Raw genomic sequence first — 24,995 nt, 5'->3', positions numbered from 1 at the left:
TTTGTATGTCAGTGTTCTGTATGTCAGTGTTCTGTATGTCAGTGTTCTAGTGTCCTGTATGTCAGTGTTCTAGTGTCCTGTATGTCAGTGTTCTAGTGTCCTGTATATCAGTGTTGTAGTGTCTTGTATGTCAGTGTTCTGTATGTCAGTGTTCTAGTGTCCTGTATGTCAGTGTTCTAGTGTCCTGTATGTCAGTGTTCTAGTGTCCTGTATATCAGTGTTGTAGTGTCTTGTATGTCAGTGTTCTGTATGTCAGTGTTCTAGTGTTCTGTATGTCAGTGTTCTGTATGTCAGTGTTCTAGTGTCCTGTATGTCAGTGTTCTGTATGTCAGTGTTCTAGTGTCCTGTATGTCAGTGTTCTGTATGTCAGTGTCCTGTATGTCAGTGTTCTGTATGTCAGTGTTCTAGTGTCCTGTATGTCAGTGTCCTGTATGTCAGTGTTCTAGTGTCCTGTATGTCAGTGTTCTGTATGTCAGTGTTCTGTATGTCAGTGTTCTAGTGTCCTGTATGTCAGTGTTCTAGTGTCCTGTATGTCAGTGTTCTGTATGTCAGTGTCCTGTATGTCAGTGTTCTGTATGTCAGTGTCCTGTATGTTCGGGATCAACATCCTGTATGTCAGTGTTCTGGATCAATAAAGTTGTATCATATCGTATTGAATATACAGTGTGTTGTTCTCATGGTACCTGAGCCTGGTTGTCATTTGCTACAACGATCCAATGACAGAATCATCACTAGGCTCCAGTAGTACGGGAAAAGAATGACCTTACATGCTTCTTTTTTCCCCATCCTCAGATCTCACACAGTCATGAGGACACTCTCCCATCACCTGGCCTTCTTGGCTTTAGCAATGGTAGCACTCACAGTGGCCAGCGTGTCGGCTAAAGCCACGCCGTGGCCAAAGTACCAATACACCAAGAAGCCAATGCCTTACCGTGAGCAGCCACAGACCACCATGCACACAGCTCTTACCACCAGCATCCCCAAGACATTAAAGACAGTGGAGACTACACCTCCCATGGACCCCTACCCGCCGGCAACCACAGACAGCACCACCTACCCCAGTGACGCCTACCCGGAGTACTACACTGAGAACACGGGGCCCCCTGGTGTTGGACATGATAATTACACCCTGGATTACAACGAGTGTTACTTTAACTTTTGCGAGTGCTGTCCACCTGAGAGAGGACCCCGCGGGGGGAAGGGGGACAGAGGGCTACCAGGTATAGACATATTTTTCTTATTTTTGATCTGTTTTATTTGTTGTAGTTTTTTTGCACATACACATGGGCTTTTGTAAACAAATAAAAAGAACACTAGTTGGGGTAGCCGTTGGTTTCTGAGGGATGAGATGGTTTAGAATATCAGGAATCAGACCAAAAAGTCAAAAGTCAAAAAGTCAAAAAGTATTTGAAATGCCTTCAAATGCTCAAGCCTGTCTGGAGTGCCAGATGGACATGGTTTGTACTTTTGGGACTATTCCATTGCTTCCATTGTGCCAGGCAAACTCAGTCAAGCACAACTAAGCATTTGAAATGATTTCAAATACTATTTGAACCCCCATTCTGCCACTGACACTGTCACGCAACTGTATTTTCTCCCAGGTGCACCCGGAGAAAGGGGGGAGCTAGGACCCAGGGGATTACCTGGACTGGCGGGCTCAAACGGAACCATGGGAATTAAAGGAGACAGAGGTGAAGACAAAACATAAAACCACACTTCAAAAAAAAAGAGCTCTCTACACACTCGTTGATCATGTAGAGGTCATCGCCTACATGTTGGTATTGATTTGTTTATATTATACACTGATTGAGATGTCCGTGTCCATTTCCCAGGGGAGAGAGGTTTCCAGGGAAACAGTGGAATGCCAGGAGCTCCGGGATCACCGGGGAAACAGGGAGAGAGAGGTGACAAACTGATGCCTCACAGCATCATATGAAAACAACACACACATTGGAATAAGAAACACACTGGGATAAGAAAAGCACTGTTCAGATATGATGAAACCACAAATGTCTGTCGCTATAGTGCCCTCCAGAAGTATTAGAAAGAGGAAGCCTTTTGTCTTCTTTTAGCTCTACATTTTACATTCTACATTTATGGCATTTAGCAGACGCCTTTATCCAAAGCAACAAATACATTTGACGAAGTAAGTGAATCATCTATCCATCAGTCATCATAAGAAAAATTAACTTATGCTAGGACCAGGGGCTATTGGCAGTCACAATGCTAGAAGAAAGGAAGATTTTTTAATTTTAGAGAAACTCTATCTTCTTCGTCTTCAATCTATGGCAGAAGCTCTATACTTCAACAGTTTGGATTTGAAATCAAACAATTACAACGAGGTTAAAATAGAGATTTTCAGCTTTCATTTAATGTTTTATTTTTTCAGATTGGTTCACCATTTAGAAATTATAATCCTAGGACTAATATCTGTCCCTAATAACAACTGTCCTCTGATACTGTGCTCCCCCAACCCCACAGGTGGACCTGGCTCCAAAGGTGAGCAAGGTGGCACAGGGCCCCCTGGGGTCAAAGGTGGGCGAGGGGAGAAGGGGGACCCCAGCCAGAACGGGACCAAGGGTGAGAGAGGGGAGCCTGGGAAGGAGGGGCCGGCGGGACCCCCAGGGCTGGCCGGGGCACAAGGTCTGAAGGGAGAAAAGGGGGACAAAGGGGAGTGTGGAACGTTTGGGGATAGAGGACAGCAGGGCGAGCGAGGGGACCCCGGGCCTCCTGGTGCCCAGGGAAGGGTGGGCCTTCCTGGGTTGGATGGCAAGCAGGGCCCCCCTGGCACGGCAGGCAACCAGGGGCATCCAGGACATCCCGGAGTTCGGGGGGAGCCCGGGGCTCGAGGGTCGCCCGGTCCCCAGGGAGGGAGGGGGATGTTCGGGCAGAAGGGCGACAGAGGTCCCCCCGGGATGAGGGGGGACCGTGGCCCTCGGGGGATCAAAGGAGCCAAGGGCGCGGGGGTGGCCCAGAAACGCTCCGCCTTCAGCGTGGGCCTGTCACCCAGCAAGTCCTTCCCGCCCTCGGGCTTCCCCGTCCGCTTCGACAAGGTCTTCTACAACGGAGAGAACCACTACAACGTCTCCTCCAGCAGCTTCACTTGCGTCCACGCCGGTGTCTACGTCTTCTCCTACCAGATCACCGTGCGCAACCGCCCCCTGCGCGCCGCCCTGGTGGTGAATGGGGCACGGCGCCTGCGGATGCGCGACTCCCTCTATGGCCAGGACATCGACCAGGCGTCGGCGCTGGTGCTGCTGCAGTTGGCAGTGGGTGACCAGGTGTGGCTGGAGACGCTGAGGGACTGGAACGGGGCTTACGCCAGCAGCGAGGACGACAGCACCTTCTCTGGGTTCCTGCTCTACTCAGACAAGCCCTGACACTGGGTCCAGACCCTACCTACCTACCTACGAACCTACCTACCTACCTACCTCCCTACCTCCCTACCTACCTGCCTACCTACCTCCCTACCTCCCTACCTACCTGCCTACATACCTACCTACGTACCTACCTACGTACCTCCCTACCTACCTGCCTACCTACGACCCTCCTGCCTCGACAGTGACTGTACTGTATCCTGTACCCCTTTTCGTACCATCTCTTTTGCAACACTCACCTCTCAATGTACTGCAAACCCAGCACGGTGCCCCCGTCCCCAGTGCCCCTGACCCCGTGGGTCCAAAAAATGAAACAAACAAAAGCATTCAAACACTACGAGCGTTTGCTGGAACCTGCCTGCAGTGCTAGATGGGTGTGGTTTGCACTTTTGGGACTGTTCCATTGATTTGACTCAATCAAGCACAGCTTATTTGGAAATAATTAAAATACTATTTGGATCCAGGTCTGCCATGAAGGTTCTACCGAGGGTTCTTCAGTTCTTCAGTCCCTGTAGCGGAACCCTTCTAAGGACCCTCTTTGGTGCCATGTAGAAACATTTCTGATACCATGCAGAAAAACAAAAAGGGGGTTCTTTAAGGGTTCTCCCACTGGGACAAGCCGGGAACCTTTCTTTCTAAGAGTATACCACACTCCAACCTCCCACTGCATTGTCACTGCAACAGTGGAGGCTGGTGGAGGTACAAATCGGAGGACGGGCTCATTGTAATGCATGGAATTAAATGAGGAATGGTATCAAACACGTGTGCATTACAATGAGCCCGTCCTCCGATTTCTACCTCCACCAGCCTCCCCTGCACTGCAATCATGTCTGTATTTAACTGAGAAATGAGAGTCTCATTTTGCCCTACATGATAAGTAGAGAGTCATACACTGTGAACCTTTTCTATTCTGTAAATCTGCTAGAATGAAGTCTAAACCACTGTGGAGTGTGACACTGTTTAGTATCTATTATTTGAGGGATCCTAATAATTGTTTCCCAGTGTAGGCTAAATTAATCAGTAAACAGTACTGTTGTATTTAATATGAGCTTTTTTGAGAATGAGCTTTCGTACACGTTTGAAACAAAATCAAGCGGTAGACTTTACAAATGAAATGTATTGATTTACTTTGAAATGATAATCAGTTGTACAGATGCAGTAAACGCTACCATTTATTACTTTACTGACAGGTGAATATGACATTGTATTAATTATGTAATTAAAAGATTATAGATTCATAAGAAAACGTTATTATAAAGCACATTGCGAAACACAGAAAGAAGTCAAGGAGTTGTATTTTCTAACATAGTTGGAGTCTGTTCTAGAAGCTATGGAATGGCCAAGCTATGAATGGAACTAAATTAGAAGATTCTGGAACAGCCATTGATACAGTACATTTCTCTGGCACATTTCTCAGGTGTCCTGTTCTTGAATGTCTTGATCCTGTTCTGATCCAGCAGCAAAATGATCCAGTGTGTCTGGAAAGTCACCAGAGGAATCAGTGAGGACAGTGGCCCTGGATGGGGTGTTGGAGCTAGTTGGGGTTTGGTTAGTGGGGAACAGGTGGGGTGGGGTGAGGACAAAGTAGGGTTGAGAGTGGCTTGTGTGGGTTGGAATTTTTCCTCCGTAGGCTAGACAGGGGTTGGCCTGACAGATGTTGTGGGATAGGCTCTGGGCCAGACAGAAAGAGATGCTCTCTAATGTGTCCCTATTGAAAACAAACAGCTCAGCTTTGGATCACAGTGACTGCATCACTTTTCTATCCCTCTCATGTTGTCTGGCTTGCTTAGCTCATCGATGGTGCGGATCTGGACCCTCCGGAGTGGTCACCTCGCCTGTACGGTGTAGGCTTACTCCACCTCTCCATGTCCAGTTCAGGTACTCTAGCTTTGCACTGGTACTGGCCCGGAGACTGCTCAACTGTAAAGCGGTCCTGGTCAATACCAGGTGCAAGCTGCTCCCCGTCCTGGTAGAAGTAGTAGTTTATGGGCGGAGCGGTCTGGTGGCTGTTCACCTTACAGATCAGTAGCAGCCATTTGCCGTTCTGGGTCAGAATCTCCAGCACAGGCTCTGTCAGCACCTCTGCAGCAACAGAATTAAGATCATTAGTATTGACCAGTGGAGGCTGGTGGAGGTAGAAATTGGAGGACGAGCTCATTGTAATGCATGAAATGGAATGAGGAATGGTATATTTGAATGGTGAGTCTTTCTATCTTCACTGGTACTAACACACTGTAGTGTCTCTCAGTTAGGCTACAGAACATGCCTAGAGAACAGGTGGAGTTATACATTATATGGATGATTTAATACTGTAAATTGAAACAGACTGTCTTATTTAACTCACTGAGTCCCGAGGGTGAATAAAGTCGCCCAAATTGTCAACATCCTAGAGTGCCAAGGGTGACTTTATTGACCAAAAATGCATAAATTATGATGCTTAATTTGTAGCCAATCAAAGTGTTGTTGCTAGGTAAACATCACATAAAACACTTGGCACTCTAGGTGTCTTCCGGAATTCTTCTTTGGCAGTTATTGAGTTAAGTGTCTTTACTAGATGATTTAATCCTACATAATGAGCTAAAATCTTCACAAAGCTAAAACGACAATCCACAATCGTAGGAAAATCTCACCTTTGACGGACACCTGAGTGGCCAATGACAGCGCGGAGTGGGATAGTTTGCGCTCCTCCCAGGTTGCCCTGCACCAATAAGATCCTTGGTCCTGTAGGGAGAGGTTGGTCACAAGCACCTTTGGGTCTGTGGCCGTCTTAAGCTCCACCCCGTCCTTGTAGAGTATCATCTGTTTCACTACCCTGTTGCCACGGACACGACATGTCAGCGTCGCCGTCCCTCCAAACAGCATGAGCTGGGGCGTGGCCTGCAGAATGACCCACCCACCTGTGAGCAGAGCAGAGGAGGTGATCTATGGAAGCCCGGGTGCTGATCTTTTTTTAATATTGTTACAATATGTTTTTTTTTTAGGGCATTTCTGCTTTCATTGGGATAGAGACAGTAGAGATTGACAGGAAGGATGGTTGAGAGAGAGAGAGAGAGAGGAGGGATGACATGCAATATATGTCAAGGGTGCTACACCACTAAGCGTCCCCTGGATGCTGTTCTAAGGTTAGGTTTTGCAATATAATGAATTAAGTGACCCTGGATCACTTCTAGAACAGAAGTCGCTTTGGATAAAAGCGTCAGCTAAATGACATATTAGATTAGGTAGAAGAGTATACTGGCAACTTCTATATAGAACTTACCATCCACGTCTAAGAAGAGGGGCAGGCTACGTACTGTCTTCAGGGGGCCCCTGTGTGTGTCTCTCACCCCCTGGCAGTGGTAGTCCCCGCTCTGCTCCGGACGGGCCTCCCACAGGGTGTACTCCTCAAACTCCTGGAGCAGCTCTGTCCCCCGGAACCAACGGTACCGCCAGTTGTACGACTCATGCCCAGGAACGCTGCACTTGAACTGGACGCTCTCCCCGGAGAAAATCCGGGATTTCCCCACGGCCAGCTCAATCACGGCTGTCTGCCCGTTACTGGTGGGTGCTGTGGGGGAATGTTATTCATATGCTTTTCAGTTATATTTTAGTAGATAAAGAGTACAGAACATATAAATGTACTACTGAAGACAATAGCAAGCAAACTATCTAGATGTACGCAGTTACACCTTGCCTTCAACACCAAGGACAACCTTAATGAGCAGAATACAGTACATCAGAAACTTAAATTACTTTGTCTCTATTGCAGGAAATGTTGGTTTGATACTCAACCATTTAATGAAAACACATCCACTGTATGAAGCTGTGTATTCGAGATGCTACTGCTAAGCTCACGCAGACAGACATTATCATAATCACCTAACAGTACAAAGGAAACCTCTGTTCAGCATAGTACAAGGTTACAAGCATGGACGATTTACATATTTCATCATCATATGTTACATACAGTAATACATATAAAGCAGTGTTATGTTGCTGGCTTTGAATATCTGAATGATAAAATTATCACATACCTTGAGGCACAGTCCAGTGTGGTAGTGTTGAAGCAACTGAAAGATACAATAATAACCTTAAGCAAATGCAAATCATAATCATTGTTACATATTGACTATTGCTCTATTTGAAGCACTTCAATTTGCCTGAAAGAAACTCACCCAGGAGGCAGAGTAACAGCTCCATTTTAAAGGTATTGGTTTGTGTTAATGATGAGGTGAACTAGAGATTTTATAATATTTTGAGGGGAAATGAAAACTGCAAGTTGTCTGCAAGTTTCGGTTTCAAAACAGCACTTCCTCTTATTCCTTTGAAGGGAAAATTTTGTTATTTTCCCTTTCTAATTGATTCCATCTGCCTTAAAGTAAACGTCACATGCAATTACTGGAAACACTTGTGAAACCTCAAAAAGTTTTATGATGAAGCCTCAAAAGAAAAGACCACAAAGCAAGCAGGAGGCCCTTTTAAGAAAATATGATGTTTGTGTTTCAAATACACAAAACCTCGGTTGTTTTTCACATAATGATCAATTGTATAATTCTGGTTCCAAAACGATCAATCATGGTCAACTGTAGAACGTCTTTTAGAACATTCTGAAGAAATACCTCCGTCAAACCAGTCTCCAGTCTTGTGCTGTATATTGAAGTGCATGACGACTCTTCACTCTGATAAACATATAAGTTGCAAACATAAGATTGCTCCTTTTTCATGTTGATGCTCGTTCTGCTTACTTTTGCTATTCACATCCATACTTTTTGTCACAATTAAGTTAAAAAAATAAATAATAATAATAATAAAAAAAGCACTGGAGAAGACACAGTGGCCTTTGAGGTTTTTTAATTCATCAACACAAACCCACAGAGACAAAAGAACACTGTCTAAATAAGTTACATTTAAATACAAGACAGTGTTGAGTTTCTCCTTCTAAATACAATAACAATCCTATAAGGTTGCAAAAATGTACTCACACATTGTCCTCCAAAATACCTGATCATTGATTTCTGTGTAAGGGTTAAACGCATTTTTATTTCAACTCGTGTTAAAAGTTGGGGTTCAAATCATTTTGGCAAACTAGGTTTGGCTAGCACCAGTACATTAATACATAAAAAATGTGGAAAATGTGACTCCATCCATCATGATAAAAACATCAGTGGCTACAGGTACGAATGCATATTCCTCCATATTGTTCACTATTCGTCCAATAGTTACTATATCGGCACTTCCTTATTCTACCAACCTTAGGAGTGAGGTTAGTGTAAAGGGTTGAAGTAACTTTGTGGAAGATTTGCCTCTGGGGGTGTTCTTGAGCCATAAGGGGTCCCCTAAATAGTTACAAATAATATCCACAAAGGCACACAACTCTATGCACGCCTATGAGCATAAGTTATTAATAATAATAATAATAATAATAATAATAATAACAACATACTGAATATATGCAGAAAAATGTATGCACTCACTGCAGTGTAAGTCGCTTTGCATAAAAGCATCAGCTAAATGGCATATATTATATTATAAGTTAAGTTTGTAAGCCTTAAAATAAGGATTGTTTGGTTTTATGAGGCAAGAAATTGATTCATATTATTTCATGTGAGTATGATAACCATGTCAACACTAAAGCAAAAATATTTAAGGTACTAAATGTGCAACTAAACCTCCATCTTACCTTTAATGTTAGATTTAGTGCTAGCCAACGGTACAGTATTCGCAAGCCTGGAAATTGGTTGACAAAAGTCTCACTCCTACAATAAGGAAGTGGTTGTGTTTATGGTTAAGGTTATAATTAGATAGCTAAAGTGTAGGTTTATGATTGGTTATTGTTAGGCTTAAGGTTCTGGTGCGGTTTAAGGTTGTAATTAAGGTTAGGCATAGTGTTACAGTCAAACCGGATGAGTAGCCTAGGAGAATTTGATTACCAGTCTGTATCTGTAGCCACTGTATCCGATCACGACCTGAAAACATATAGGTAGCATGTAAATTGACCTCTCTGTTGCATCAACAATGTCACCTTGCCCATGTCCTGGTAGTCATGGAAACCAGAAGCAGTTGTTTTGGCAACTCCACTGTCCAGACTGCGGCAAAACTAGTACTTAAAATGAAATACTACCCTACTGTTATTTAACTACTGTCAAATAAAGACTAAAAAAACTCTAAGTGCTCTTCTGACAACTCAAACAAAACACGGTATCTAAATTATTGCAGTGCTTCTCTAGTTGAGAGGTTGATAAGCCGTCAAATTCATACCATGGCCGAACAGAACAGTATTCTCCATCTTCCTGTTATGTGACCAATCAAAGCTCAGAAAGAAAAAGAAAGAAACTTTGAGCTATCTATGATATAAAATGGTTTCTTGAGTCAGAAATGACTGTAGCCTACATGTGCATCCAGTACATGTAGAATATAGATCTCTCCACATTGGGAATTACCAACTGATGTAATCCCTCCTAATACAAGACTATTCTATGATCTCTAGCAGTCTGTTGTAAATATCAAGTCAAATATCAAACAACAAGAATTGTCTGTCCAACTGCATCCTGATGAATTCATACCCACACAATAGAAAAATAAAATCAGTTGCCTAAAGCAAGCTTATGACTGAAGAGAGAAGTTTGGCAGAAAAATGAAACTATATATTATATTTATACATATTTACACAATACAGAGAGCTCCAGGGGGAAGTTCTGCTGTGGTTACTAGATCATGCCACACCCAATGCAAGACACACACACACACACACACACACACACACACACACACACACGCACACACACACACAAAGCTATGTGCAGGATGGAGATGAAAGGAAGGTGTAGAATGTCCGTGGAGCTGAGTTGGGGGGGTGGGGGTGGAGGGGGGTCATTCACCCAGCAAACACTTGGGGCAGGAGCGGTGGGGGCAGGAGGTCGTTCTCCACGTTATCAGAGTCGATGGCTAGCGAGGCAGCCGGGGAGGAGGCGGTGGCGGGGGGGTGCGTCTCCAGCGGGAACCTCTCCAGGGCGTCCTGAACCTTGTGCTCCACGCCGTCCCTCCAGTCGATGAGGTCGCTCTCCAGGCGACGGGCGCCCTCCATCACGCGCTCCTGCCTCACCCCCAGACCAGTCAGGAGGTCCAGGCTCTCATGTACCTGGCTGAGCGCAGCGCTGCCTGGGCCGGAGGAGGAGGGGGAGGAGGAGGCCTGGGGGCGCTGGGGAGACGCCTGGCCTGACATGTACAGCTCAAAGTCTTCGGGGCTCAGGTTCAGGGACTGGCCATCCAGCTTCTCGATGAACGCCACCGCACAGCACTGCAAAGGCACACGGGAGGTGAACAATTCTATATTGTGTGTGTGTGTATATATTTATCTTTGGTACATCCCCTGTCTGCTACAATTTCTATTTAAAAACAGACATGGGCTCACCAGGTTGGTGAAGTAGTATCCGTCCTCCCCTGTCATCAGCCTGCTGGGGTTGCAGAAGCGTGTGATGTACTGGATGTTGGAGTGCAGGCGCGGGGGGTTGGCCTTCAGCACGATGAAGATGAGGGTGGGGAGGAAGTCGTCGGCGGAGGCCGGCTCCCCCCTGGTGGTCTTGATGGCGCTGAAGATGTGCTTGCTGCAGCGTGTGATGCAGGCCAGCTTGTCCCGGGGAACGCGTTTTGAGTCCATCTCGATCACATCTACAGGACACAGGGGCGGGGGTTAGCGACGGTGCCCTGCGTAAGTAACGGGACAGTGCCCTGCCTAAGTAACGGGACAGTGCCCTGCCTAAGTAACGGAGTAACGGGACAGTGCCCTGCCTACGTAATGGAGTAACAGGACAGTGCCCTGCCTAAGTAACAGGACAGTGCCCTGCCTAAGTAACGGGACAGTGCCCTGCCTAAGTAACGGGACAGTGAAGCATTCTTTTTTTCTCTTTTGGCTCTACACTCCAAAGGTTTGGATTTGAAATCAAACAATGACTGAGGTTAAAGTAGAGATTCTCAGATTCTCTTATTTGAGGGTATTTGTGTACATATTGGTTTCACCATTCAGAAATCACAACACTGTATATGCACTGTATGTGGGCCGACGTCGGCGACTATGGCAACATCTCCTGAGACGCATCAGCTGCATCCTTCTTTTGTGTTGTATGAGACAAACCATCAGCGAATACAGCAGACACTGACACTGATGTTCGACTGCCCTGCTGCCCTTCATTTAAATACCCATTTTTACATTTACATTTATGGCATTTAGCAGACGCCTTTATCCAAAGCGACTTACAACAAATACATTTGTTTAAGTAAGTGAATCATCTATCCATCAGTCATTATAAGATAAAGTAATCAATGCTCACACCAGGGGCCATTGGCAGTCGTAATGCGGGACAGAGCCCTGCATATTTTTAAAAATGATTTATTAACAGGAGAGAACTTGTACAGGAGGGAAGTGGGGGTGAAGAGGTCTCAAGGGTTGGGGTTAGGGTTAGTACAGGGGGGTAGTGGGGGTGAAGAGGTCTTAGGAAGGACTGTTAAGATGTAGCCTGAAGAGATGGGTTTTCAATCTACGGCGGAAGATCGCAAACCCAAGAGTCTAACGTTGGTCTTAAACCAGTGGGAGTCCCGGAGGGCGGTTGTCAGAGCCTCTCAGAGGTCTGGAGGGTCGGCCCTGCTAGTGCCTCACCTGTGATGGCTTTGACCACGTTATCAGACACCTCAGGGATCTCTTCATCTACAGGGACACACAGCATCTCAATGGTGACCCAATGCAAAGCCCTGTGAGAGAGAGAGAGAGAGAGAGAGAGAGAGAGAGAGAGAGAGACTACTGTATTATCCTGTTTGTAAATTGTACTGTACTAGAGAGAGAGAGAGACACAGACACACAATACTGTATTATATCGTATCATATTGTCTTGTTCTGTATTGTCCTGTTTGTAAATTGTACTGTAATATAGTTTATAACGCTTTTTTATCGTCACGACACTGCAAACAAAATTGGGGGCAATAAAGTCAGTAAAGTGACAAAACGTATCATATCAATATGTAATGTGTGTGTGAGCTGTCTCCTACCTGATTCTCTTCTGAATCATATCAATATGTAGTGTGTGTGTGTGTGTGTGTGTGTGTGTGTGTGTGAGCTGTCTCCTACCTGATTCTCTTCTGAATAGCCAAGTCTTTCTTCTCATCGTCTGTGGTCTCCGGACAGAAGACCTCCTCGTAGAGACGGGTCATCATATACCTCTCCACCTCGTCCATCACACTCTCGACACGCTCCGTAGACCCTGGGGTCAACACACACACACACACACACACACACACACACACACACACACACACACAACACACACACATATCTTTGAAGTGTGTGCAGGGGAGGGACTGACGTTTGAAGTGTGTGCGCAGGGGAGGGACTGACCTTTGAAGTGTGTGTGCAGGCGGTCCGAGAGGTTCTGGTAGAAGTCCTGGACACACTCTGACAACTCATCAGCACCCAGGTCCTGAAGAACCACATCACTGTTTAGCCTTGCCGCACGCACGCACGCGCAAACACACACACACAAACACACACATGCACAAACACGCACAAACACACACACACACACGCGCAAACTCACACATGAGCAAACTCACACAGGCACACGCAAACACACACACTCACGCACAAACACACACACGCAAACACACACACGCCCTTTTGAAGTTGATGCAATGCCAAATGCAAGAAGTCAACACTGACGTATTCACACACAGGCGCCCCCCTCTGGAGTTCTCACCCAAGCGCCCCCCTCCGGAATTCTCACCCAGGCACCCCCCTCCGGAATTCTCACCCAAGCACCCCCCCTCCGGAGTTCTCACCCAGGCACCCCCCTCTGGAGTTCTCACCCTCTTGTAGGCCATGCTCTCGGTGAAGGCACGGCACTGTTTGAAGATCTCTCTGCCGGGCTTCAGGGTCTTGAGGAAGTCGATGAACTCTCTGGTGGTGCGGTCCGTCTCCACGCTGGGCTGGCGGCTCCCTGAGGGGCTGGGGCTGGACTGGACCTCGCCAGGGACGGAGTCTGGAGGGGTGGGGGGGGGAGAGTGGGGGAGAGTATGTGATCTGGGGGGAGAGTATGTGATTAGCTTAGAGCCTTGGGGGGAGATAGGGCCTCTGGGGGGTGATTTCCTCCTCATGTGACTTCCTCTCCAGTGATGGGGGGACGGGGGGACGGGACTGTGCCATGTCATTGATCTATTAATAGACACCCGGCCTCCTCTAATTGAATACGAGGTGAGGATGTCCATTGTCCTCGCCAATCAGGATTTCACCATTGTCTCACATCAGATAGCTGATCGAGGTTACGATAACTATATTTTTTATCGACATAGGCACTTTGCGGTAACACTAACCTGCCAAAACAGGTTAGGGTTAGGCTAAGATAATTTACTGGTGCTAAGCTAATGTAATGGTGTGGAGAATACTGAATACCCCAAAGGTGTGGGCCCCTATTCATACATACCTTTCTTGGGCTGTGTCTTAGCCGAGGGAGTGAAAAACTTTGTCACTGTGTTGACTTTGCGTGACTTCTCCTTGGTCTTCCTCTCCTCAAACTTGCTGAAGGGTGTGATGGAAGGCTGGGGCCCCTGGTGGCTGCTGGCATACGCAGCTTCCTCTTCCTTCTGTAACCTGGGAGAAATGACAGTTCTGTTAAAGTACCACAGACTAGATAGAGGATGGACAGTTAACAGACTAGATAGATAGTTAACAGACTAGGTAGATAGTTAACAGACTAGGTAGACAGTTAACAGACTAGATAGAGGATGGACAGTTAACAGACTAGATAGATAGTTAACAGACTAGGTAGACAGTTAACAGACTAGATAGATAGTTAACAGACTAGGTAGACAGTTAACAGACTAGATAGATAGTTAACAGACTAGGTAGACAGTTAACAGACTAGATAGATAGTTAACAGACTAGGTAGGCAGTTAACAGACTAGATAGATAGTTAACAGACTAGATAGAGGATGGACAGTTAACAGACTAGATAGATAGTTAACAGACTAGGTAGACAGTTAACAGACTAGATAGAGGATGGACAGTTAACAGACTAGATAGATAGTTAACAGACTAGATAGATAGTTAACAGACTAGATAGAGGATGGACAGTTAACAGACTAGATAGATAGTTAACAGACTAGATAGATAGTTAACAGACTAGATAGATAGTTAACAGACTAGATAGAGGATGGACAGTTAACAGACTAGATAGATAGTTAACAGACTAGATAGAGGATGGACAGTTAACAGACTAGATAGATAGTTAACAGACTAGATAGAGGATGGACAGTTAACAGACTAGATAGAGGATGGACAGTTAACAGACTAGATAGATAGTTAACAGACTAGATAGAGGATGGACAGTTAACAGACTAGATAGAGGATGGACAGTTAACAGACTAGATAGAGGATGGTCAGTAGGGGTGTGACCATGTACTTGAGTACAAAAGTACTCGTACCTGTACTCATAATCGCTTAGGAAAAACCCCTACTCAAAAATTGTGTCAAAAATAGTAATAAAGAAACAGGATTGGTCTAAGCCTTTTGTGGCGCTTTGCCCTGGTAGACGAGGGAGAACGTGAAATGGAAGTGTTCTTTTTTCTCCTCAGCTGTGAAGAGGTCACAACAGGGAGGGTCTGGTGCATTCTCTCTCTCTCTCACACACACACACACACACACAAACCCACTTCTCGGCCAGTGCCCAGTCCTCCTGGATCTGTTTGGACCTGGTCTGCTGGTACTCCTCCCGCCAGCACTTGGAGCACAGGCCCTGCCAGGCCACGTTGCCGTAGAAACCGCATCCCTTCGTACACAGCAGCTCCGACTGGTCCACGTGGATCCCGCGGCGTTCCGACCGCTGGCTCATAATCCCCCAGGCCTAGCAGACGGGAATGCTGTTGGAGACGCCAGGAGAGACCAACTGTCAGTGTGAATGATGGCTGTGACTGCCAAGGTTGAGATATTATATATAACATATATATATATATATATATATATATACACACACATACAGTACCAGTCAAAGGTTTGGACACAAACTTGCCAAGAGTGTGCAAAGCTGTCATCAAAGCAAAAGGTGACTTTGAAGAATCTAAAATATAAACCATATTCTGGTTTGTTTAACACTTTTTCTGTTTACTACATAATTCCATATGTGTTCCTTCATAGTTTTGATGTCTTCAATATTAATCTACAATGTAGAAAATAATAAAAAATAAAGAAAAACCACTGAATGAGAAGGTGTGTCCACACTTTTGACTGATACTGTATATACATATATAAATATTATATATAACTAAATCCAGAATTAATAAGAACACCAAGACTATGTGATCATATAAATGCCAATACAAGAGCCACATTAAGGTTGACTTTTGTAAAAAAATAAATAAATAATAATAATAATAATAACAACAACAATACAGTGCTCCTGCTTTATTGATTATTTTAGTTTTTATCTGTGTAACATTTAGAAATGACAATGCTTTTTATACATAGTCCCCCTATTTCAGGGCACCAAAAGTGGGCCAATTGGCTTGACAGATGTTTCTGGTTAGTCAGGTGTTTCCGTCACATCATTTGTGCAGGCATAAGAGAGCTGTCACTGTCGAGTTTTGATTCTAGGCTTTGGAGTTTGCTGTTGGTGTCTGTCAACATGAGGACCAAAGAGGTGTCAATTAAAGTCAAGGATGCCATTATTCGCCTGAAAAATCAATCAGAAACATAGTCAAAACCTTGGAACATTACTGAACAGAAAAAAAGCACTGGTGAGTTTAGTAATCTCAAACGACCTGGGAGGCCAAGGCAGACCGCTCACCATAATTAAAAGAAAGCCTCATTCAGTCCGGCTGGGGTAATCCCAGAGTACTGTTCAGAACTAGATCAGTCAGATTTAGGATTCAGTTTAAGATTCTCCTCACCACCTAAAAAGCCCAACAACATGGCCCCCCCTCCTCCTATTATTATTATAATTACAAAAACTGTCCCAACAGATATATGCCATTTAGCTGAACGCTTTTATCCAAAGCGACTTACATTGCAGTGAGTGCATACATTTCAGTATATATGGTCCCAGCAGGAATCAAACCCACAACCTAAGCCTTGTTAACACCATACTACCAACTGAGCCACAGGGGACCAGACGTGTCAGAGACTACATCCACAGAACACGTCCTCAGCTGAACTACAGAGGCTTCACTGCAAGGTGCAAACCACTAGCAATCCTCAGAAAGGATAGTAGGTTAGTTTGCTAAAAAAGTACCGAAAAAGTCTGCAGAGGTCTGGCAAAAAAAGGTATTGTAGACAGATAAGATTAATATTATCGAGTACAACACATTTGACCACATTCCAACGATTGATTCGATTGCGTGGCTAATAAGTCATTGTTTGTTTTTTGTATATTGCTTGACTCTTGCTTAAAAGTGAGTCATCTGCAATGACGTAATTGCAATTAATGATATATAATTCTGATGAATATAATGAGCGACTGTCTTCCCTCCGACATAACGCAAAAAATAAGGTTGTGAACTAGCTAGTTAATGAGTTAGTTAGTAAGCTCCTCATTGAAATACAATACGTGTCTCCAACTCGTTTTCGCTCCAGCAATTAATCCGACCCACTCACTGGCCTGCTGTAGCTAGCTAAATTAGCTAGCCAGGTTTCTTGACAGGTCCCAACAGTTAACAAAACCAACACGTACATTTTCAGACAGAGTGCTACTACTCCTTACCTTTAAGAAAGCTTTTATTGGTGTGTGTGGATGTATTGTTATACGCGATGTAAAGCTGTTTGCTATGCTAGCACCAGCCTCCTCCTCCTCTCTGACCTAGCCAGTTTGTTTACGTAGCTGGGGCTGGGCTGGGGCTGGGCTCAGGCTGGATCACTCACTTCCTCAGTCGTATCATTTTTGGGGCTTGTGAGTGCCCTCTTGTGGCCATAAGCAACAGTTACAATCAGACCATGGGAAGACATTTTAGACATGATTACTTTTGAATATTTAACTAGTTAAGACAGACAAAGTACAGTGTAGCAGAGGGAAAAAAAGAAAAAGACAAGACAGAGTAGTCTATAACTTCTGTCGTCTTGTGTGTGTGTGTGTGTGTAAAAGTCGTTTTATCTGAAACTGCTGCTGTCGAAACTAAACATTGCCTCACACAAAACAGCCGCAGTACCGGTTATTACACTATGTACCAGCCAATCAGGTAGTCTGTAAGGGGAGGTTTTGACATGTTCATGTATGATTTTGAATCTTCAACAGCCAGTTAACACGAAGCACAGTGTAGCAGAGGAACAAGTAAATACAAGGTTTTGACGACAAGACAGAGTACTTTTGTCGTCTGGATCTCCGAGGCTCAAAAATGGCAGGTCAGTATAATGGAAAACCATATTAATATATGTATATTTGAAATACTATTTCTGATATTTTTGAATAAATATAGAGGGAACATTCGTAGAATCTGTTAGTATATATCTTGCACATCGAGACGCATAAAGTTACTTTCACTTTGGTCGAACGTGACTCGCTTGATTTCCCTGCCTCTGTCTGTCTGTCTGTCTGCCTGCCTGCCTGCCTGCCTGCCTGCCTGCCTGCCTGCCTGCCTGCCTGCCTGCCTGCCTGCCTGCCTGCCTGCCTGCCTGCCTGCCCGGTGTCTGTCTGTCTGTCTGCCTGCCTGCCTGCCCGGTGTCTGTCTGTCTGTCTGTCTGTCTGCCTGCCTGCCCGGTGTCTGTCTGTCTGTCTGTCTGCCTGCCTGCCTGCCTGCCCGGTGTCTGTCTGTCTGTCTGTCTGCCTGCCTGCCTGCCCGGTGTCTGTCTGTCTGTCTGTCTGTCTGTCTGCCTGCCTGCCTGCCCTGTCTTTTTGAGGCAGGAAAAAAAACCTTTTCCCCAAGCCTACTTTTTATTTATTTTTTATTTTTTATTTTTGAATATGTTTTTAGGGCAGTTCTGCTTTATTGGGATAGAGACAGTAGAAACTGACAGGAAGGATGGGTGAGAGAGAGGAGGGATGACATGCAAGATAGGTCGAGGGTCGGAATCGAATCAGGAACCTTGCGATTACGTGGTATGAGCATTAGTGTGCTACGCCACTAAGCGCCCCCCCCAAGCCTAGTTCTTAATGCCCCCCAAGCCTACTTCTTAATGCCCCCCAAGCCTACCTCTTAATGAATAAGTTGATCATCAATGACATCAAATTTACTTCCAACAGGTGAGCTCTTCAAGGCTCGGCGGACGTTTGTGGACAGCGTGTCAAAGGTCATGATCAAGCAGCTCCTGGATGACCTCCGGTTGGAAAAGGTGCTGAACAATGAAGAGGCAGACTCGGTTACCGAGGAGAACAGCAGTAGGGCGGACCAGGCGCGCTGCCTCATTGACATGGTATTGAAGAAAGGAGACAAAGCCAGTGGAAAGATGATTGCCTGTTTGGGGAACAGAAATTCAGGACTCTCTGAACTGGGTCTGTCCCCTGGGCAGCTTGACCAGACAAGTGAGTGAAACAGATAAATAATATATAATAATAATAATAATAATAATAATAATAATAATAATAATAGGTAAATCATTCTGTGATTAAAGCCTACAACATGAGGACCACTCCTTTGACTTAATTGTTTTGTTTTTAATCCACAATGATTTTGAATGTGTTTGTTGTTGATCTCACCCTTCTGGAGCAACTTTATACTGTATGTGTTCCAAGATTGTCAAATACAATTCATTCATTCATTCATTCATTCATTTAACAGTCTCAATAGCTCCTTATCACTATTGACAATTCTGCACGTCAACTGATTTTGTCTTGATCAGGATACGGTTACTTGTAAATAAGTCAAGTGAGAACGCACTGGCATGTAGTTTGGACAGTGTCACACATCCAATTTTTCCATGTGCTTTCCCTCCCATCAGCACCATCATCGTTTCCCCAGCTATCAGAACAGGAGCAGGGGCCCCAGGACTCCTCTGGTCTCCTCCTCACCAATGCACAGTTTAAGGCGGATGTTGTTCACAGGATGGCACACAAGGTTGAAGCTTTACTTGGTTTTAAAAGTTAAACCCTTTATATATCTGGTCCCATACCAGCTAAAGAGTTTAACCCTTTAGATATCTGGTCCAAAACCAGATATATGTGCCGCTTTCTCAGACACACACAAGGGCACGATAAGAATAGTAGTCTGACAAAACTATTGACAGATGACCCAAAAGCGTATATGCAGCTTCTCCCCATGTTACCCCATGGTACCACTGTACCACAGTAGAGGCTGGTAGAGGGAGAAATCGGTTGTAAATGAATGAATTTATCATTGTAAATTGCAATGCATGGAAATGGAATGAGGAGTTTGTACCTTCACCAGCCTATCACCTGCTGTACCGCAGAATAGAAAACACTATATAGGTCAGTAGATCACAGAGTTACACGATGAGTACTAGCTGTATGATCATATAGTGTGTAGAAACAGTTTCAATTTGTCATTTCGCAAACCACCATTGAGCATCACGGTTACAAATAACAGCTAAGTGCAGTCAAATTACACAGGACTGTCTCATGTCACGACTATCTTCATACATAAGATATCAAGTGGGCCCAATTTGCTTACTTATTTTGCAGAGTTGCATCTTTGCTACACGATTTCATTAATGCATAACTTTTATGTGTGCTTCCTCTGCTCTAACAGATTTACCCTATGATGGATAAGTCTGTTCGGAGGCGCCTGGCCCTGCTTATCACCAACGTGGAATTTGATGTTAGGAGAATGAGGAGGAATGGGGCGGAGAAGGATGAGGAGAACGTGGAGAAGCTGCTCAGGGCTCTGGGGTACGAGGTGGTGAAACACAGGGACCTGTCTGGCCGGGTAAGGCTACGCAGTAGGGATCAGTTTCTTCATATCGTAGGAAAGAAATGGCTATATTCTCTGGTGGCTTTTGACAAATAGATTTTTTCGCCAGAGACTCAGGTTAACTGGTTGTTTTTCTTAGTCAAGTCATTTATCCGGTCAGTCGTATAGTGGTGGAACAGTCAGGTTTGTGTGGTGCACTGTAATTTTTAATGTATAATTATTTTAAATGATTCTAATTTATAGTGTACATGCTCCATACCCATTTCACAGCCTCTAGCCTCATTGCCACTTTACCTCACACAGCCTACAAAATGTATTGCTTTGTTGTTCTATTTTGTAAATTTGTTATTGCTATTTTGTTAATATTTTGTAAATTTCTTGTCGATATTTGCTTTAGTTTTTTTATGTCCCATGCACCACCCTCACCAAGTCAATTTCCTCTATGTGCAAATATACTTGGCCAAATAAAACTATTCTGATTCTGATTCTGATTCTGATTCTGATTCTGATTCTGTATCTCTGCAGCCAATGAATGGGCCTGGGTGAGACTGTGACTGACTAACTGTGTGTATTGCAGGAGATGGATGAGGCTGTGAAAGAGTTCTCCAAACGTGAAGAGCACTCCAAATCCGACAGCGTCTTTGTGGTCATCATGTCCCACGGGAAGCTGGGATCCATCTTGGGAGTCCACTGGAAGCAGGACAACCCGGATGAGTTCCCCATTAACAAAATCTTCAAATACCTGAACACGGAGAACTGCAAAGCCCTACTGGACAAACCCAAGGTCATCCTCATCCAGGCCTGTAGAGGAGGTGAGCTGTTCGCTTGTTTTATTCACTGTGTTTACAGTGTGACAGTTCGGCATGATTCATCTTTGCACATTTTTTTTAAAACATGGTTTTCATTTATCACTGAAACAAAAGGGCCACAGTGTAGAAAGCAACCATTTTTTTTTTTTTGTGATGTTGTTTCAGAAAAAGACGGTTCTGTTTTGGTCAGTGATGGATTAACAGTGGTCAGTGATTCTGTTCCTGAGCCTTGCCCTGAGCTGGGCTTAGAGGATGATTCTATCAGGGCGCACATAGAGAAGGACTTCATCTCTCTCCTGTCCTGCACACCCGGTCAGTCTGTCAAACTAACACATTCTCAGGCATATGATACAACACAACACAACACAACACAACACAACGCAATAGGATACGATGCGATAGGATTATGACACGATACAACATGAGAGAAGACGAGACTGCAAAGCACAAGGTTTATAAATCAGCGGGAGATGATAACCCTCCATTGTGACACTTTTCCCTCTCAGATACTGTGTCCTACAGACATTTGGAGAGGGGAAGCTTTTTCATCCAGTATATCGTTGAGACGTTCCAAAGGTATGCCTGTGAGGAACATGTTGAGGATCTCTTTATGAAGGTAAGTATCTGGAAACAGACCACCAGACGTGTTTTTAAGAACATTGTGAAATCTTTCCCTATCGCACTGCTTGGATGGTTCACCCCATAATCAAAGTTTGTTTGATGTTTTTTGTACCCCAAAAAGGGGTATAATGCTGAGCTGAGTTACTGCAGGTATATTTGTGTGTATGTCTTCCCAGGCCTGTGTGTGTGTGTGTGTGTGTGTGTGTGTGTGTGTGTGTGTATAGAAATGCTGTGTGATCTGTCAATAGATTTCTCCTGATGTATTGACAGATCACACAGCATTTCTATTTTTCATACAGGTCATGGGTCGTTTTGAGGAGAATTTCAGTGCCCAGAAAAGACAGATGCCGACCAAAGACAGAGCTTCTCTAACCAAACACTTCTATCTCTTCCCAGGCCTCTGAGTGAGAGCATCTTGACTTACAATTGAAGCAAATTACGAAAAAAAAAAAAGTATTCTACTGAAATTGTACAGTTGAACATTGAGCTAGAGGGCATGTGGCAATGTTTTTTTTAAAATTATTATTATTATTTTTATCTCTATAGATAACACTATACGAAACATTATCATTTCAGAGTGCCTGGTATACTGTATGCTCAAGTTATTAATGTATTAACTATTGATTGACAACTTGGATCTCCACTATCTAAATTGTCACACCTTTGTGTAATTTAATTTAATCGATTAAATCACATCATTTTTTCCACTTTACTTTCTATTTTACAACATACTACATAATAAAATTGAGAGCTAATTTGTGTGGAGATCTTTGCACCCTGTTTCCATTTGAAAGATAGGAAGGAGATTGTGGGTTTGTGGTTGACCATGCATTTACCTCGCTGAACGCCCTATTTGACTAATTTCCTCCTAAAAACGAAAACCCAAACTAAACTGCTTACAACATTAGAAATATGATGATCAGATGCAAAAGCAGGATGCCATTTGATCGGTAACACCTTGACATTTTGTGTGGATATGCTCAGATCATAGTTCATATCGTGGATATGCTCAGATCATAACATACTCCAGTACACATGACAAGGAGATAAAGTAATTAATAATCAAATTAAAAGTATAATTTGGGCCCAATTATGGTCCCGTCCGGCTTAAGAGGTTTGTACATTATATGGCCAACACTCTCAAGTAGAAACATAAATGATGGTTTAATGCATAATCAGCATAGTCACTGTGGACACGTTTCTGCATCAAGCCTTCTTCAGAACAGGGTAGGACGCACCCTCAAGCCAGAGCCATAGGATATGCCGTCATTTCCAAGGCCGCAGCTGACAGAAATAGTCTGATTGGCCAACTAGGCATGTTATCAAACAACACTTCAGTCAGGACACTTACGTTGTTTAAATGTAAAGTTGAATGAAAATGGTAATACATTAGTTTTGGCGTAAATGGATGGCTCCGCTATGATATAGCCCGCCGCTTTAAGTTAAACAACATTACATACAAATCATTTTCATAGCGGAGAGCCCATGAACTTCAACCCCCCCCCCCTCCCGTAGGTAGGTAACCACAGAGCTAACCTGCAGGTGGAAGCTGGGGCGGTGGGTGGGATGTCTAAAAATGTACTCGCATAGCCAGTGGCAAACAGCTCAGCTATGGTGGAGTCTGCAGAACTCCTCCTTAAAGCACCTTGCCTGAACCTTTCAAATATGTATTGTTTCAAACTAATTGTCTCAAAACAAATTCAAAGGTATAATGGTAAAATACCATTATACCTTTCTATCCAGTACCTTGTATTGTATATCTCAACACCTTGATTATATATTGATTAGTGGCAATAGTGAAGCTCTTGCTCCTAAAATAACATTTGGATCACTTTCATAAAGTAGATTAGTAATCTCATTATGATTAATGTAGACTGAAGGAAATACTAATTTTGGGCTATTACTATGGTGGTACAAAGTTAATACCAGATACTTAGTGGACTCTACAATGAAGAGTAACCAAATCATTTACAGTGACACGTCGGTCCTTTAAACAATTATTGTTGTTATTGTTACATTATGAATTGTATTGGAGCTGGATGATGGTGGCTCACAATGTAGAGTAATGTCAGTAGGCAATGAACAACAAGGTAGTGAGTCACTTCAAGTGTAATGTGGTACTGCCACAGTTAAAGCATTCTGAGTCTCACTGATCATCTGAATTGTCTGCTGAGGGTTACACAAGACAACAGAGAGCAATACACACAGCCTTTAAACCCAGAAAATGGCAGGTAAGAACTAATTACCTGAATCCACTAAATGCTCCACTGTCCGATTACTTTAGCAGGGCACTGTCCCATTACTTATGCAGGGCACTGTATATTAAGGATCAGTGGTCTTCTATCCATCCTGATCCTGGAGACCCATAGGGTGTGCAGGCTTTTGATCAAGCCCAGTGCTAACACACAACACAGTGCTAACACACAACACTCAATCATCAAGTCTAGATCAGTTAGCACTGGGCTGGAATAAAATCCCTCCAACTCTGTGGGTCTTGAGGACCAGGATTGAAGAAAGGTGTCCTTGGAGGTGGTGACTCACTAGTGCTAACACCACTCACTACTGTCATTTACTGTACAGGAAGAGTCTCATTCCAAAATACTAATGGGAAATGGTTCATTTGGGGAGGTATGACCATTTCGGTGTTACAGAGACAGTTTGATTCTGGATTAGTTAATTTCAAAGGAATCAAAACAAATGCTTTGTAATTCTGGATCCAAAGCCTGATCATTTCAATCAGACAACATCTCCTCCTGCATCAATGTTCTGAGGTGACTGGAGACTTCAGTCTGAGAATCTATGGTGCAATACTGCTGGCTAGTGGAGACTAGTGAGACAAACCAATGTAAACGTCCTCAAACAGGACAGTATAAACTAGATCCCTTATAGACTCAGTTGTAGTAGCTTCACAGGGAGTTAAATCAAGCCATACATAGTGGATTTGAGATTAGTTTTTAGAATTGTTAAAAGGCTAGTTTCCTAAAAAATACGAACTGTCCAATACAAATATAATGTGTCATTATTGTCATTACTACTGTAGTAGTAGTATTAGTAGTATAAATTAATTAATGGATGAATGAATTGATGGATTGAACATGCATTTAATTTCATGATAAGATTTTAGGATTATCTGGCTGGGCAGTTGAAAGAAAGTGAGAGTAGGATGGTCAGATGGTAGGATAGCCAGAGAGATAGAAGGTTAGATTATTGTTAAAGTGTGTGTGTGAGAGAGAGAGAGAGAAATAGAGAGAGAGAGAACGAGAACGAGAACTGGTTGTCAAGAGAGTGCATTGTTGCGTAATCATTCTAAGAATTAGTTCTGCAGGTCTCATGCTGGATTGAGAGTGTTTGGAGTTAATGAATGAATAGGTACCAC

At 43.9% G+C, this 24,995-nt stretch overlaps 4 protein-coding genes across 5 annotated transcripts; 2 read left to right on the top strand and 2 right to left on the bottom strand.

Moving 5' to 3' along the window:
- Nucleotides 1-847: 847 nt before the first annotated feature.
- otol1b (otolin 1b) lies at nucleotides 848-3,380 on the top strand (the record flags this gene model as incomplete). Its single annotated transcript, XM_083680605.1, has 4 exons — nucleotides 848-1,220; nucleotides 1,602-1,691; nucleotides 1,833-1,904; nucleotides 2,482-3,380. The coding sequence occupies 4 exons, from the start codon at nucleotides 848-850 to the stop codon at nucleotides 3,378-3,380; spliced, it is 1,434 nt and encodes a 477-aa protein (XP_083536731.1).
- A 1,019-nt stretch (nucleotides 3,381-4,399) lies between these two features.
- LOC310811734 (high affinity immunoglobulin gamma Fc receptor I-like) lies at nucleotides 4,400-7,581 on the bottom strand. Its single transcript, XM_083680001.1, has 5 exons — nucleotides 7,532-7,581; nucleotides 7,391-7,426; nucleotides 6,637-6,924; nucleotides 6,008-6,274; nucleotides 4,400-5,459 (listed from the first exon to the last, which is right to left on the bottom strand). The coding sequence occupies exons 1-5, from the start codon at nucleotides 7,554-7,556 to the stop codon at nucleotides 5,164-5,166; spliced, it is 912 nt and encodes a 303-aa protein (XP_083536127.1). The 5' UTR covers nucleotides 7,557-7,581; the 3' UTR covers nucleotides 4,400-5,163.
- A 609-nt stretch (nucleotides 7,582-8,190) lies between these two features.
- Nucleotides 8,191-17,212, bottom strand: rabgef1l (RAB guanine nucleotide exchange factor (GEF) 1, like). Its single transcript, XM_083681000.1, has 9 exons — nucleotides 17,093-17,212; nucleotides 15,051-15,257; nucleotides 13,823-13,989; nucleotides 13,209-13,381; nucleotides 12,742-12,823; nucleotides 12,475-12,607; nucleotides 12,010-12,101; nucleotides 10,768-11,024; nucleotides 8,191-10,653 (listed from the first exon to the last, which is right to left on the bottom strand). The coding sequence occupies exons 2-9, from the start codon at nucleotides 15,227-15,229 to the stop codon at nucleotides 10,231-10,233; spliced, it is 1,506 nt and encodes a 501-aa protein (XP_083537126.1). The 5' UTR covers nucleotides 15,230-15,257; nucleotides 17,093-17,212; the 3' UTR covers nucleotides 8,191-10,230.
- Nucleotides 16,516-22,374, top strand: caspa (caspase a). Of its 2 annotated transcripts, XM_083681001.1 has the most exons (9): nucleotides 16,516-16,656; nucleotides 17,621-17,727; nucleotides 18,566-18,844; nucleotides 19,261-19,376; nucleotides 20,028-20,204; nucleotides 20,767-21,001; nucleotides 21,164-21,310; nucleotides 21,505-21,614; nucleotides 21,919-22,374. In XM_083681001.1, exons 2-9 carry the CDS (start codon nucleotides 17,721-17,723, stop codon nucleotides 22,021-22,023), a joined length of 1,176 nt encoding a protein of 391 aa, XP_083537127.1. In that variant the 5' UTR covers nucleotides 16,516-16,656; nucleotides 17,621-17,720; the 3' UTR covers nucleotides 22,024-22,374. The 2 variants fall into 2 exon arrangements, with proteins under 2 accessions (XP_083537127.1, XP_083537128.1); XM_083681002.1 differs by lacking the exon at nucleotides 16,516-16,656 and having other exon boundaries at nucleotides 17,366-17,727; nucleotides 22,016-22,374.
- The last annotated feature ends 2,621 nt before the right edge of the window (nucleotides 22,375-24,995 follow it).

This window comes from Argentina silus (genome assembly GCF_951799395.1).
Source record: "Argentina silus genome assembly, chromosome: 11".
Lineage (NCBI taxonomy): Eukaryota > Metazoa > Chordata > Actinopteri > Argentiniformes > Argentinidae > Argentina > Argentina silus.
The sequence above is the reverse complement of the archived record's forward strand: the minus strand, read 5'-3'. Positions and strand labels throughout refer to the sequence as shown.